Source organism: Trachinotus anak, unplaced genomic scaffold (assembly GCF_046630095.1).
Source record: "Trachinotus anak isolate AG129_WGS33_773 ecotype Australia unplaced genomic scaffold, CSIRO_AGI_Tana_v1 ptg000011l, whole genome shotgun sequence".
Lineage (NCBI taxonomy): Eukaryota > Metazoa > Chordata > Actinopteri > Carangiformes > Carangidae > Trachinotus > Trachinotus anak.
In genome coordinates, this window is record NW_027273862.1 from 3191275 (window position 1) to 3207994 (window position 16720).

General features: G+C 42.0%; 1 protein-coding gene across 3 annotated transcripts in view; it reads right to left on the reverse strand.

The window, feature by feature from the left end:
* Positions 1 to 223: 223 nt before the first annotated feature.
* Positions 224 to 16720, reverse strand: part of mtss1lb (MTSS I-BAR domain containing 2b) — an 81013-nt gene continuing 64516 nt past the window's right edge. The window contains exons 10-15 of one of the 3 annotated variants that reach the window (XM_071488437.1): positions 15621 to 15768; positions 15376 to 15450; positions 13055 to 13210; positions 12333 to 12515; positions 10737 to 10902; positions 224 to 10201 (exon numbers count right to left, since the gene is read on the reverse strand). In XM_071488437.1, coding sequence (XP_071344538.1) covers positions 9315 to 10201; positions 10737 to 10902; positions 12333 to 12515; positions 13055 to 13210; positions 15376 to 15450; positions 15621 to 15768 — 1615 coding nt within the window. In that variant the 3' untranslated portion in view covers positions 224 to 9314. Of the gene's footprint in view, positions 10202 to 10736; positions 10903 to 12332; positions 12516 to 13054; positions 13211 to 15375; positions 15451 to 15620; positions 15910 to 16720 lie in introns of all 3 variants that reach the window. The other 2 variants (XM_071488436.1, XM_071488438.1) reach the window with 2 other exon arrangements.

The following is a 16720-nucleotide window of genomic DNA, read 5'->3' on the forward strand; positions in this document are numbered from 1 at the left end:
TAATGTTATTGGTGACATTAGAGTTATCTTCTATATAATCTCTTCCTCACAAGTTTGATCACGCAGGACCTTTACAGTGTCACACTGTTATTACTGCTCAAGTCACTGACTCAAATTCATTTGTGTCTCTCAGTGCACTGTAGCTACTGAACCGTGGCGGGAAAGTTCAGGACCTTGACCTTGTTTCATTCTTGAATAATAAGACCCACCACACACAGCAGCGCACAGTTTAAGTACAACTTTTATTAATACTGGAATCATCACAGTGCGTTTTGTTACATTAGCAGTGACTAAAGTTAACAAAAAAAGAGGGTAAATTGTACATAAAGGAAGACAGAAAAGAAAAACCTTATCATCAGCGACAGGCGAAACGACCTTAGAAATGAATTCACAATAAATTAAAGAAGAAGAGCAGAAGAGGGGACAGGAAAAAGAGAGAAAGACAAGACCACAGTGCCTGTAGGGCTACTCAAGGGGGGGAGAGGGGCAGGGGATCAGTTTGTACAGAAAGATAAAGCAGATGTTGACTGTTACTATGTTAGCCTTTCAACAAAATAGCCTCATAGAAATTATATCGACGCCTCAGTGGTGAGTTGTGGAGAGACTTTGTTGTAGAGTTCAGATGGTGGCTGTAGAGGAAGAAGAAGAAGAGAAAGAGAGCGAGCGAGCGAGCGAGAGACACTACCGAGAACTGGAGAATTGACAGTAAGACATTCAGTTTAGATACAGTGGCACCAGGAGGCCACTGTGGCCCCTCTGTTCTGCATGGCTGTGTGACAGGAAGTTGCGATGCATTTCATCATGATCTGCTGGAGAAACTCAGTGGACCCTCTTTAGCTTCTGAGAATCTCCCTTAGTCATGTTTGCTTCAAATGTGTGTGTGTGTGTGTGTGTGTGTGTGCGTGTGGGTGTGTTTGCGGATTTCTTCGGTATTAGACAGCAGGAACGATTGACAGATTGTGTGTGGGAGGAGGGAGGGAGGGAGGAACAGTAGGGGTCTTAACCATCTCCTTGTGCAACATACACACACTTACAGTCATGAACACACGTACTCATCTAATATAACCTGGGAGGATCACTAAAGGAGCGGGTTTTACATACAGCTAATTTGTCTCATGTCAAATATTTCAAAAAGGTGACATTTTTACATTTTTCTTTCGTACATACAGTAAATTCCCAGTGTATATGTATTTGAAGGGAACAGAAGTTTTGAGAATCGCTCCACAATACAAATAAGGCTGTTGTCCACAACATTTCCACATAGATTTCTGATGGTGTGTTCATGCTGTGAGCAAATGCTCACAGTGGAAGTCTGCCAATTTCCTATAAATCTGAGTAACCACGGAAACTCATCTGAATGTGCGAACAGTCAACACGATTACTGGGTGAGTTGGCTGTGGCTGAATGTTTTACCCTGCTTTTAATTCCATTATGTCACAACAACAAAATGACAAGTTGCTGTGATTCAAAACTTCCTTGAGAATCCATAATATTGATGTTAAAGTCTGCAGATGGAACATCTCAAACAGTGGTTGGAGAACAGCTGATTACTGACACAGTAAGATGAGTTTTTACTGGCTCACCAAGAAAGTTATACAAGATATCATAGTCATCATAGACACCATAGATACCTTATTAAAAGCACTTACTTTTAGAGCGTGCCTCAGATCTCATCTTTCCACACCCTATAAAAGCTGTTGCACTAAACACCCTTAAGTGTTCTCCTTAAGGTTTCCTTAAAATGTTCATTTAAGTATTAAAGGTTTTTTCCTTATCTTAGTCTTTTAATTAAGGAATTAATTGTTGCACTAAAGACTATGCAGATTTTTTTGTGATGCCAGTGTGGGTAAAACACCCAGTACATGTTGAATTACTGCTTGCACTTGCATCTTGTAGGCTTCTCTGACAGGAGCTCACCAAGCAACCATCAAAGCAATACCAGATATTAGTGAGATTAAACCAAAAATAGCTTGATCAAAATTAATTAAAGTGTAATCCAGTGCTGAGATGGGGTGTTTGACGTCCAGATGCTTTGAAACCAGCTGATGTTACTGGTACAGAAGGGAGAGATTTGCCTGAGTTAACCTTCCAATCCCTTCCTTGCACAGCACACCCTGGACCCATAAAGATACCTCCCGTTGGCCATTACCACACACACGCCCACATATGAAGTGTTGCACACATGCATACCGACATACAATATAGAGACACACATGGGAAGAGAAGAGGGAGGAGTGTTAAGGGGAGAGTGATAGATAGAGAGAGAGAGAGAGAGAGAGAGAGAGAGGAAGGGAGCTGAGCTCATATTCACTGTAGACTGTGGTGAAAATAAAGACTTCATCACAATTATTTTTCATTAGCGTTGATGAGTTGTGAGGCACAGAGAGACGAAGTGCAGCCATTGAAACTCTCATCGTGACAAGCATTGTTTTCTAACTTGTCAGCTAGACGGCATCCCTGGGTGTAGCAATCAGTGGATGAAAGTAGAGGGGTGTTGTGAGAAAAGAACAAGGAAGATAATAAAGAGTAAATCAAAGAGAGGGATGCACAGGTGTAAAAAAAGTCTGGGATCAGAGGGATTTGCAAATTCTGTTTTCTTTTGCTTTCTCCATACTGCTTGGTCTAAGACATGAGCCTTAAAATGCAAATTCCAGACTTCGTTAATTGTCAGTTTTCATACACCTCCAGCCTTTTCAGACAATGTTGCTGTTGATTGTTTATGTCTCAGTCCCACTATAGTCTAACCATCTAAAACTTATCCTAAATTTTTCATTAAAGGTTAAAGGAATAGCTTGGCATTTTGGAAAATTTGGTTTGTAGCTAGATTTATTTGTTTTCTTTCTAAAGTGAGAAAGTCACACAACAGCAGGAAGTCCAGGAAGTGATGGGGACCAGCCAAGAAAACAGCACAGAGCATTACCCCCCATAACAGCACACCACTGAAGATTTTGTGCAGACTAAACAAATAAGATATAGTGTTAATCAGACACACTGGCAGGTTGTTTAAATGTCCCACACAGTCTAATGGTAGATGTTCATGTGTTTGTGATTATAAAGCAGGTCTAGGTTCTATATTAATACTGTGAAAGTATCAAAGCCTCAGTCCACAGAGAAATGCACACAGCCTGTATTCAGAAACTGAGCCTTAAAATGAGCCGTCAGGACTTCTTGAACTTTGTGATGTCACAACAAAACAGTCACTGCTCTCAGCCATGTCCCAAGCCCCATCCACCTGGACCCATTGCTAGCCTTGAAGGATTTGGTATCTCTGGGTGTTTACTGATATCTGCTGTTTTTTTATTTGATCACTCAGAAAACAGTCAGTCAATCAGAGGGGAAGCTCAGATCCTCTCTTCTGATTGGCTCACTGACCTGTATGAGAGGAGATGTAAAACTACACTGAGATGGTTTTTGGTTCTTAAATGCACAAATATATATTCTTGTGGATATCAATACTTTAAATAAAACACTGGAAAAGTGTAAAATATGGGACCTTTAACTTTGGACAAGGGTTTTGGTTTCCCTGTGCTTCCAGTTTTTATGCTAAGCTAAGCTAATCATCTGTTGGCTGTGGCTTCAGGTGGTATCAACATTTTCATTTAGGTCTCAGCAAGAGTGTTTCCTAAAATGTCCAACCATTCCTTTAACATTTGACAAGCTGTCATATATTTTATGCATATACATACTCAACAGCACTATAGTCTGAAGGACTAGTTGTATGTCCAGAATGACAATATTTTCTTACATCATTATTTCAGCTCTTCATCATGTATGCATGCCGTAGCATGAAAGAAATGCACCATGTTCCATGTTTGTATTAATCTAGATGTTGTTTAGCTCACACACAGGCCTTGCTAGGCAACAAGACGGCTACTAGCTAAAGAAATTACAGCATATTTCCAACATTTTAACTGAAGTTACGAAATGAATGTGAAATTGTTACCTTTTACAGTGCTTGTTCAGTTTAGACATGCTGTAGTTTTTTCAGTTGAGGAAGAAGGGATTGTTTTTCATGTGTATATGTATGTGTGTGTGTGTGTGTGTGTTTGTGAGTACGCACGCATGCCTGCACGCATGTAATTGTGTCTGTGTGTGTTCCTGCAGAATGTCCTGTTGTCACTGTAGCTCCCACTCTGCCCACGTGCCGGTAGGCCTACTTCTACCCACTTACACATACACTCATAAAAATGGACATATTGACACATCTGTAGCAGAGTAGTTATTTCAGCTTGTTCAGACAGTTAGTTCAGTACACAGTTAATTCAGCATGTTAAAAAAAGACATTATTGTTTAGTTAGATAACTTTTGTGCTGTTAATTGGGCAGTTTAAAGGAAAATAGCACTGTTGTATCTTACTCTCTCATCTCACACTCATCCTGTAGCCAGTCATCCTGTTGCATGACAGGGTGTGTGCAGTTAGATCTGACTGTCTTGACCTCTCAGTCAATGCGAAGACCCTACATTGTCCTGAGTTATTATCCATCATTTGGAATTCAGCAGCGTGTCTGTTCTGCAGGGCATTATAAACCCTTTATTCAAGCAATAACTTACTGTAGATCACTGGCAGTGAGTTCAGTTGGTTCAGTTTGCACTGGAATTGATAAACACACAGCACATAAACATTCAGACTAGTGGAATCGGCTCTAGCAGTGTCCTTGGATATAGTAAAACTCCAAATCATACCATTAGAGCCACACAATATGGAATTGCTTGCAAATGGGGGAACACAAGTATCCTAGAGCGGACAAAACAGTGGTATTTTCCTTTAACGTACCCACACTGGAACATCATTGTGAATGTACGTACATGCACGCTACCCCTGTATTGCTTTCCTGCTGTTTAGACTGGAAACTTCATTCAGTTGTACAAGAGCAAAATTCAGACATTGCAACATTTCAAGCAAGTCACACATGTACAGTTTGATATCACCCTTCAGCTTGTAGTACATTCAGCATACATACGTGTATTCATGTACAGTGTGACCTCGACAGGCGGTCTTATACTAAACACCTCAGATGAACATTTTCTCACCCAACCACCCAAAACTTTTCTGTTTTTTTGGGGGGATGAAGTCCAAGCCCGCTGTTCTTCCCTTCCACCCCCTCACCCAGTCAGATTCACCTGATACATCACACAGCATCCTCATGTGACAACACACATACAGTAGTCCCCCCCCCCCCCCGAGATGACAAAATAAAATAAAAACATCTCCTTGCTGAAGCACTGTCTCAAAATTTAAAAACAAAAATGTGCTTGCAGAGGGTTACAATGTTTAAAAATTGCAAACATTGTCCTCTCTGTCTCTCTTAACTTAAATCATCCTAATTTTCTCCTTCAAACAGCCATAAACGAGTCTGTCTACAACAGTGCTCTATTCAGCAAGAAATAAGTAAGTCCACGGAAAGAGCATGAAAGAGCGCTTGTGTCGCTGGCTGTGTCCGGGTCACTGCTAGAAGCGCGTACAGACATGTCGATGAAGAGTTCACTAGCCTACAGTTCAACAGCCAAACAAAGACACACTCACTCTCAGCCCACACATCCTGCATCCATATGTTACACAGTAGTAGTTTGTGTTACAGCTGGAGTTTTTTCTTCTTTTTTACATTAATTAAAGGTGAGACTAAATATTCAAACAGTACTGCAGAATGAAAAACGAAACGAAAAAAAACAAAACAAAACAAAACAAAAAAACTGAAAAGTCCATGTAATATTTTCTAACAAACCATTATACCAAATTTGTGCGCCTGATTCTCGATTACAGGTACAGCACATACAGTACATACTGTATGAACAGGCAGTGAAATGCTCATCCCACACATCTTTTCCTCTCTCTGTCAGCTTAAAACATCTCATTTAAACCACTCTCCATCTATCTATCAGTGAATGCATCAAGCAGGTTTCACCTTTTTAATAATCCACAAATAATCCTCTCACACAGCCATGTCCTGAGCCAAACTGGGTTATTTGCACTGAACTCAGCTGAACCGTACTTGGGTAGCCTGGTGATTTTTTTTTTTTTTTTACTTGATTTCTAGAACTACATTCATTTCCTGTGACTGAATAAATGCTGGTATAAATGTGCTTATGTTTCAGGTGACGCCACTTTTTTAACAACCACTAATGAAAAATGTAATCAACCCCTCATTAAACACTACGTAACAGCAGTATAGGAGCTAGCTACGTTCCTTGTTAGTTCAGTTTCAGCACTTAGCACTTCATCAAAGGTGCCTTTGAACAGCTTCAAAGCTTCCACAGCCACAGGTCACATAGTCTGTGCTCAGAACATGTGGACCTACAAAACAAGACCATCAACGGCTAACGTTAGCTTAGCCCCGCAGGAAGCACTCCAGAGCAGACCCACCCTCGACTGATGGCTTGGACAAAGACGAAGCTACTAGTTGCTAACTGGCAGCTAAGAAAACACAACCTAGAAATACTGTAAGACGACTCTGGAGCTACTGGAAGATGTGTTTTTTTCTCCTCTTTTGGCAGAGGCTAACCGTCCTCCTGCTCCTGCGTCAAGCTGATGAGGCCAGCTGCAGTCTGTCCCATTACCTGCAGAGGCTGATGGCTATCAATCCCCCATCAAACTCTCTGTGAGACAGCAAACAATTAACCCCCTAAATGTAATGTCTGCATTTCAAATTGTAATCCCTTACTATTAGCTACCGATCACACTTTTACTAAGTAATTTGATGCTGCCAAACACTGTTAGCAACAAACTGTATGTTTTCTCTTTCTGTGTTTCATAATTTTTTATCTTCTATTGGAACATTAGTGTAACTATAGTCCTCTGCAATTTGTTTTTGTATAGCTTGATATCCTTTTAAATCAAACACACGATTGCTGTAGTTCAGTTTGTGCAGGGAGCAGGTTTTAACTGGAGCGAATCTGGGGCAACAGACTTATTGTTCAGCCATGCTCGAGGCTTAACTTTGCTTTCCAGTAATGCAAATCTGTCGTGCTGATATGTATTTACACATGAACATGAGGGAAGATTACTGTGTAACATAAAGTATTTTTGGACATTAGAAACAGTTCCACTGTTTTTTTTTTTTCAAAAACTCAAAAAATACATCTTAAGTCTATGGCTGATTTATGTTTAAGTGTTGGTGAATCCCAGTTACAAACTTATTTTCTCAGTTGTACTGTATATCTATAATATCTAGGCTTGTTGATTGTTTTGACTTTATTTGTCCAGGTGTTGAGATTTCTGCCTCCAGTTCAGTACACCGGAGATGAACTGAATTGAATTTTTTGTGCACAAAGAATCAAAAAGTATTCAACAGTAATGTGTCTTTTCTGAGACAGCATCCTTGTTACTCTAGATAATTCACAGCATGTGCTGTCAACAGTTTTTCAGCTACTTTTTTCACAGTAGTCAAAAGTAATGGCACCATTGTCTCTGGGCAGAAAAGTAGCTGTTGATTTTATTTTTATTGTCATTTTTCAGTGCTTTAAGCACCACAAAAAAAATTACTCCTCCATTGTTATGGGATGGAGACAGACATGTCAGAGACATGTTTTCCTGGACTAGCATGCATGAATAATGAGAAAATATGTTAGTTTGTCATTTGGATGTTTAAATTCTTTTTCCAAACATAGTCTGACCTTTTTGTGGAGTGTGTTTTTTGCATTGTAAGTTCAATCCATCAGATACCAGTGCACCCACATCATAAAACCTTCAGCACTATTCACTATCCACAGCAGGCGATGGCTTGTCGAACCCTGAAGGGCCCTGATGTCAAATCCGTTTTTAGATAAATATTTAGCTCTACTTTCTTATCCCATCTCTCATTTGACCAATCACTCCAGTTCCACAAGTCTTTATCACTTCCTCTTTTTCCCTTCTTCTTCTTCTTCTTTTTCTTCTGCAAATTAAATAATTTCCTCAGGACAGTGTCTTATTGGCAACCTTCTCTCTCACTTTCACTCTCCCTATCAGACAGTATGACTAGAGCAACACCTAGTGGCTATTGTACATACTCTACCACCTATCAAAGTGCTTACAGTTTTCCTTTTTTTTTTTCGTCAACTTTTTTGTAATCAGTTTCCTCCCCCAGACAGAGACAGGGACAGAGAGAGAGAGAGACGCCGAAACTGGCTAGGCATGAATTCACAGTCAATGTGTAATTTAGCATTCCTGATGATTGCCTGAATGTGACAAAGGAGGATCCACAATACTCCATCAATCCTCATTTTTCAAAACAAGAAAATAAAACACATTTATTGCTCCATTTCTGATTTAACATTTTCTCTCTGGTTCTAGAAAATATATATGAATATATCTATACGCCTGGATTACTTATCGTAACTTCTCGTTCAGTGGCAACAAGGTAAATGACGTCACGATATAAACAAGAAAATACAACCACAACACACAGGAGAAAAGCCCTGCCCTCATTGGGCAACCAGCTGTCCTGCAGCAGAGCTCTACCCACCCCCCCTCGCACGCACACACACTCACACACAGTCAATCACATGTGCACACGCTCAAATTTCACATTTGCATACATGCATACAAATGAATGCACACACACACTGCACAGAGAGAGAGAGAGAGAGAGAGAGAGAGAGAGAGAGGGGAAGGGGGCATTAGCACGGTTCAATGCCAACAGTATTTTTTTTTTTTAAAGACTCTTTTACATTAGGATGAACCAGAGGAGCCCTCCGGCTTGTTAGCTCCCCGTGCTAATACCAAAGCGTCAGTTCAGTGGGCTAATAAGTACAGTGTGCTGTTGCTGAGACAGGTTCAAATCCAGCTGGTCACATGGCACTCTGACCCCCTCCTCTCTCTCGCCTCCACTGGCCCCTCCTTCAGTCGTCAGTCTTTCATCTGGGATTAGATGGTTGGGTTAGTCGGAGAAGAGGATGGGGGAGAAGTGTAAGTTGGCAAACAGAACAGAACCCAGTCTTTCGCTCTTCCTTTGCCTCTTTTTCAATCCTTTCTGTTTTTCCTGCAAGTCTTTCCGTCCCTGGGTGAGGGTGTAGAGAAGACAAACATGCGTCCAACACACACTAGTTATAGTGGCCTGCTAGGAGCCTGTCAATATTCAGTATTTAAATTTTAATTGTCAGCATGGATTAACATTATTAATGTTATTATTATCATAATATTATATATCATTTAATCTAATGGTGTCTTTAAATTTATTTTTTGTGTATGTTTTTGTTTTCATTCATCTTCTTTTATATTATAGCTGTCCCTACATTGTTAAGTTTTTGTGTATGTACTAGGTGGTTGGGTTGCACCACACCAACACCTGACTCCCTATTGGCTGACAAGTATCATCTTCTTCCTGCTTCTCCTCCAATCACAAGATGCGTGGTGCAGAGCGGTCGTTGGAGACGGTCTTGCGAAGGCGGACTCCTCTCCTGATAGTGGTCAACATGTCGCCGGACCCCTCTGCTTCCTCTGTCCCTGTCTGAGAGTCGATGAGGCCAGTTGGAGGTGGGGCTGGGTCATCGGGGAGGGCAGGGAAAGGAAACTGGCCCTCTCCAAGGGCGTGTGCACTGGCTACCAACTCGCCGATCTTCTCCACTAGGCTGTGCCGATTGGCCGCGATCATCTGATCCTCCTCTGATCCGGCCCCTGAGCCTGTTCCTATTGCAAGGCCCCCATGCTGCTGGGCGTAGACCTCTAATGCTGCCCCTGATCCCCAGGCGGTGTTGGGCAGGCTGAGGCGCTTGGGTGACGCCTTCACATAATCAAGCACACCTTGTGCGTCCTCGACTCCGGTGAAGAACACGCACTCCTCGCTGCCTACGCGCACAGGCACGCCACCTGCATGTCCTCCGCCTGCATACCCACCGCCACCTGCCCCAGGTGAGTGTGAGTCTCCAGGAACGGTGGGTGTCTTCACAGGCACAATGGGTGGTCGGATGGGGATGGGACCCGCATTGGACAGTGTGCGCCTCACGCCCGGTTTGGTAGATGGGGTTCGCCGGATGGTGGCAGTGCCAGGAGTACCTGCTCCACCTCCACCAGCTCCACCAGGTTGCCCTGGTATCCCATGAGCACCGGGACCGAGAACACCACTGGGTAGGCCAGCTGTACTGGCTGGCCTCTTGGTCTGGATCATGCGGCGGTAGTTCTGGGCGATGTTAGAGTGGCGAGGAATGGTGGAGGACTTGTCAAACTCCGTCTGTCCATCTGGACCATCAGCATCACCGTTCACTGAGTAGCAGTCATAATCTGAACCTAAAGCACACGGGGAAGGAGAAGGTAGAGAAGGAGACGATGATACATTTTTTAGAGAGGTGACTGAGAAGAGAATCGCCATCTTAAAAGAAAAAGGAAAAACACAGTACAACGGTCACAATGTTGGATTAAGACCGGGGTAGTCACATTATTTGGAAAGGTTTGCACTTATGCAGAAAGACAGTTAATATTATTCAGTTTCATCTTCATATTGTCATTTCCTGGCTGCAATGAAGGAAAGTGTTAAATTACATCTGTCATCTGCTGTTCCTGCTGCGTGGATGATTAAAAGGATAATTCACTTTGTTTGATTTTAATACTACACTCTAAAGATGGAGGGGTCCTAGTGAAAATGATGGACTCTGCAGAGCTTGTAAATATTGATGTTTCAATTTTAAAAATTCATAACGCCATCCCATCACAGGCTGAGACTTTACAAAAACATAAGATGATGAATGTGGCCAGGAGAAATCTAATAAATGTGGGCTGATCAAGATTAAAAGCTGCAGTAGAGTGTAGCTGATTAGAGCTTCACCTTGTGAGGGGATGGTGTCCTCAGAACAGGATGGGGTTGTGGTCTCCGTGCTGTATCCACTGGAGTACTGCAGGGAGTCTCTGCTGCTTTTCTGCTGCTCCATACTCAGTCCTCTGGTCAGCACCATGGCGAGGTCACTGGCTGCTGGTGAAACCTCCTCTCCATGCTGAAGACATGCACATTGGAAGGATGTTTAATCAGCCATTTGTTGAATGGCTACATTTGAATGAATTTATACATTTATGTTGTTTTGATTATAGTGGGATATGTTCCAGTAACTCCCATTACCAGCATCATACAATGATGAGTAAATCAGCAGTAGTAAATATGCTATTAATTCACAGTTCCAGATAATACTAAAAAAATGAAATATTTGTACAAGCCACAGTAACAAAACTAAAATTACTGCCTTGTGGTTGTTAGTTAAAGGGTTGAATAATGGCCAGAAGTGTTTTTGCAGAACATTATGATGTCACACTGAAATTGACCTTTGACCTTTTGGAGTTAAATGTCATCACTTCAGCATTTTATCCTATTTTAGATTTATAAGTTAAATTGTGTTGTAATTAGGGTATTCTTCAGTGTATTTTGTGAGGTCACAGTGACTGTGACGGTGACCTTCAACCCCTGACCACCAAATTCTAATTAGTTCAGTCCAAGTGAATGTTTGTGCCAAATTTAAAGAAATTCCTTAAAGGTGTTACTGAGATATTGTCATTGTTGGATGAAGGTGTTTCAACATGTAATTTTGTCTGATACATGATGATCTATCGTATTATTATATTCAGTTTTTTAATTGCAGTGATGTGAGATAATGTCTGTCGATTGGAACCATTTTCTCCATATCTCATCTTCAAATGAAAACAAAGTAGTAAAAAACCTGAAATCTGTGTGTGCTGCTTGTTCATTAAAGGTAATATCTCTTTTTTCCCCTCAAAAATGTTTCTGATTCATATTCTGATCCAACATTAACTCAGTGTTTTAACGCGCCTTTGTCAGTTTACAGGTGCTTTTGATGTTGAGAATGTTACACAGTTGTGTGGAATGAAACTACTTTTTGCTTTGGGGTCATTGTGGATCAAGACAATCTGTGAACGACAAGTGCACTGATACATGTAGGTGTGTTGTTATAATGTACGATCCCATCTGGTACTATCCACCTGAGTGCCTGGAACTGGATTTTCCTTTTGTCATACCCTAAACATGGATGATGGCTTATTTTTTCCATATAAAAATATATGTTTTTTCCCTTTCGACAGCACCACTGAGTGCAGCAAACAACTAGAAGTGCTTATGTTTTTATTTTCTTTATTGACTTAGTGTTATTTGGCAGATCAGATTGACAAAGTCTTGAGCTAATCAAACTTATTGTATAGTGATTAAAAAATATATTGCAGTTCTAGTTGATAGAGTAATAGTAGATAGTAATTGTTTGGCTTATTATAGGCTGTACTTAATATATATTTATGCACACTGTCTCACAGTATTACAAATATACACAAACAGTACAAAATCTAACCTGTTTCCTTGGTTTGTTTTACTGTATTTCTCTTCTCTATCTTCAACCTGCTTGTTAGCATCATCATCATGTTTTACCTTGGCAGCAATAGTGGCCGGGGTCATCCTGGGTCTCTGACCATCATCAGGGTGTGAGGGCCCAGCGTACCCCTGGGAGCCTGGTGATGCCTCGTTCTCCCTCAGCCTGTCAAGAGGTTCCTTTCTCCTCTGGACCGCTGCTGCAGCCACCGGCTGCTCATACTGACCTGCTTTGGACCAATCCTGAAGAGGTGAGTGGAATTAATAAACAGGAAGTAGCAGGTAGGTTTAACATGAGGGACTCGTCCACTATCCAGCAGTTTGATGCCCTTCATCTGAGTGCAGAGAGAGGGAGTCTTTATGGGTGGATTGTGCGTGGGTGTCAGAAGAGAGTGTGTGTGTGTGTGTGTGTGTGTGTGTGTGGGTGAATGTGGGCTGGGGGCTTTTGGAGCGTTTTGAGTGTGTTCACGTTGATGAGTTTGGTCAGCTCTCCACATCCTGCTCAGTATTAGTCATTCTCCAGTCTCCGGTCGATTGCAAAACCAGTGAGTGAAACAGGAGGAGGCAATAAAAAATAAATAAATAAATAAATAAAAAAACGCAGGTACACACAGCAGGTGGGTGTGAATACTTTAAGGAAGCAAAGCAATGTGGTTATGAATGAGTTAATCAAGTGATGGAAATGTAGAGAAAACAAACCATATATGCTTTAACTGAAAGTTATCAAACAGAAACAGAAGAAAAGGTGCAACTGAAGAAATGGGAGTGAATGGAGAACAAACCTTCCAGATAGGAACCTTTGATGTGGGAGAGGAGGAGCTGGATCCGGGGGGGCGGTTATAGGGTGGGGACGCAGGAACAGGAAGAATGACAGAGAGAGGCCTGGTGGAGCCAGAGTGAGAGAGAGCGGGGCGGAAGGTAGCGAAGGACGAGCCAAACTGCGGGACGAGAGACATAGTCATGTGATCAGAGAAAGCAAAAAGACACTAATGTGGACTAAGAGAGGGAGAGAGAGAGGCAGCCAGCTATGGTGGGACACCACTGGAATAAGAGCAACACGTCTATACACACACCTACAGAAGACACACACACACACCAAGTCCTCAGCGTGAAAGTTAGTAAGTCAGTGCTGTCCATGCATAAAAATGACTCTATATGCAAACTAAGTGTAAGTTTATCCAAGAACTATGTCCTAGAGAGCCGACATTTCACAGCTCCACTAAGTTTATATCAGAAAGATCATGGGATTTGTTAAAGCAGCCCAAAGCATGCGTTTAAAATTCAGATGGATTTGATTTTACGGTCACTCCTTCACTGCAGTAATTCTGCATCATTGTAGCACAGGATATGGCCAATGGCAGCTTTTTCTTTGATAACCTAGTAATGGGTTCCTTACTGCTCCCTGAGGCTGGAGCACAGACCCAGTGCAAATAGAGCTGCAGTCATAGTGAGTGTTTATTTCCCCATTAGCCACAAGGAGCAGAAATGAGCCCATTCCACCTTCAAAAACAGAATGGACTGGCCTCAGGAAGGTGAGATTACACTTTGTCGTCAGAGTATTTTTTGCTTTTCAGTGGGAGGCATTCACAGCGTCATGTTGCTGCAGTTATTGGTAACTCTGATGCAGCTGTTGCACTGGATACCCAGTGTAGTGTGTGTAATGTGAACGCAGATAGATGACAGAGGTTTTACAGATGTAAAGGGGAGAGAGGCTTTAATTGTTTTATGATTTTTCATGGATCTGAGTATGTGTCCATTGTGCGAGGATGTCACTGCCTCTAAAGTCCTGATCGTTTCGAGAAAAACACACAGATACAAGCAGCAGGTTTGCATGATTGTTTCAAAACATCAAGGCAACCAGTGAATGTGCCACAGTGACAATGAATATCGCTCAAACTAGAGATGGATCACACAATTCCTGCCGTCAGAAGCCGTCATGAATGTTTTCTGTACCTCAACAGCATTGTTAAATTGTATTTTTTTTTTCTGCAAACAGATGTGTATACTACAGGAAAAGGAAAAAAAAAAGAAATGGAAAGAGACAAGCTCTCACGCATGAATAAAAGGAATCTGAGGGGTTTATATTTATATGGATGCACCTGCACCAGTTAGAGAGAATACAAGCATCCCATGCATAGTTTGCTGTTGACCTGATCTGTGTTGCTGAGCAGGGCATGATGCAAATGGCTGTAAATAACCTTATAACCAAAACTGTGATTACCACTGAATGACCAGACACTCTACCACACCTCTCCTACCAGTGCAGTGAGCCACCGAAATACAAAACACGAGCATAAGAGGACATATTCCCTTTATGTGTAGGACAACGACACTTTGTACCACGTGCCTGCAGAACATACAGCCCAATAATATATTTTTGATTTGTAAATACATCAATTCAACCAACACTTCATGTCTGAGGTGTATTTTTGTTTTCACCAAAAGACTTTCTCTACGGTGGCCCTGAGAGCTCAACACACTGCAGCTTAAGAAAACACACACATGCAAACAAGCACCTTGAATAAACAACAACGAGAGTGTTTACAAGGGATATATGTATTTGCAGCACATGTGGTGTCAGATTGATGAAGATGTTTTCTGAATTTGCTTGTTTTTTTTTCTATTTGCATGTGTTTTCTTAGAGAGCACATCTTGCCACCAGAGCGCTGCTACTACTATGTGTTCTGATGAAAGTTTCCTTTACCATCCAGAAGTCAGTGTGCCACTGTAAAAATGTATTCTCAAAACAAAACATCTGGTACTTTGGTGAATGTAGCTTATCATTTTTTAAGTGTTGCATAATTCTGCTCTGTAATGACTTCATATCATTAATTTTTTTTTAACAATAGTTCACCTTTACCAGACATGAAGTTTTCCTCCTGCTCATCACAGCCACCATAAAACAACATATGCTAAAAAAATGAAAACGGTTCAGTAAAAAAAAAAAACAAAAAAACTGTTTTCATTCCGATTTCTGAGACTACTGAGAGAACAGTTTTGCTTAGATGAGCAAATTTGCTGTAGGACTGATGTCAGCATCCTCTGACTGTGGCAGATACATTAGAGAGTTGAGACTTTGTGTGGACAGGGTAAGAGTACTTACAGTGGTGGGGGAGCTGCATTCACTGACAGACTGGCATGTTTCTGAGGCCTCTGACGATGCTGAGCTGGATGACTTCTACACAGCAGAAATATGGAGAGAAAAATATAACATTTTGTTTCATTGTTCAACAATGAATCTGTAAGTTAAAGTTAGCCTAGTGGGTTTTTTTTATTGCCAGTTTGATAGTGTAGCAGGAAACTGTACATATGGGTGTATACTTCAGTGTGTGTGTATGGCATTAGTACCTGGCTAGTGATGTCCGAGGGCATGGGTGAGGGAGGCTTGGAGTAGATATTAGCATCCTGGGACACAAAGCCCGAATCGTGGGAGGAGACGCTGCTGAGGCGGTGTGCGGCGATGCCCCCCGGTGGCGGAGGCTGGTGTGGCAGGCTGCTGCGGTACCGATAGGAGGAGGAGGAGGAGGAGGAAGTGGGTGAGTGGGGTTGGGATCCACCACCACCACCACCACCAATACCACCACTACCGCCTCCTCCTGACGAACGGGAGGCACTACTGTGGGCGCTGTTGACGCTGCTGCAAGGGGGGGGTGGGGGGTGGAAAGGAGCAAGGGGAGGGTGGATTGTTGGAGGGGTGAGGAGTGTGAGGGTAGGATGAAGGCGATGGTTGCCAAATGTGGAGTAGGGACAGCGTTTAGGGAGAGAGAGCGTGATTACAGGAATTTGTCAAAGTGATGGTTTGTTTCAGGAAGAGGAAGTTGACACAAAGTTTGTAAGATATGAGGGTTTGGTTGTGATAAATTGATGGTTGGAGGATTGGAGGATTATGTGATTGGTTTACGTGATGGATTGACATTCAGGAATAGTTCGCATCATGTTGTTGGTTGAACAGGTTAGTGACACACCAGCCACAGTCATTAAAAATGAGAGGAAACCAGGTAATCGAACACCGCGGGAGAGAAAGAGGGCAAATCATAACCGCACACAAACAAGATGAACAGAAGATAGACGAGAGGAAAGAGAGACAAGTACAGACAATGTGTTTGTGGAGGAGGAAAAGAGGGGAAAAAAGAGGGGAGGGAGGGAGGGTGGGGGGTAGACAGAGAGTGTGTAAGCTTATGAGGGTCTAGGGCACACAGACACACACACACACGCTCACACAAACGCACACAAACGCACACTAAACACTGGAGGCATTGCTACTACATGTAAATACTGACAGAAACACACACACATACCAAGTGATTTTTTTCAGCACAGGAAAACCAAAACCCTAGTCCAGAGTTAAAGGTCCCGTATTTTACTCTCTTCCTGTCTCATGTGAAGTACTGATATCCATAATTAGATATATTTGTGGTTTTAAAAACAAAAAAAACATCTCAGTGTAG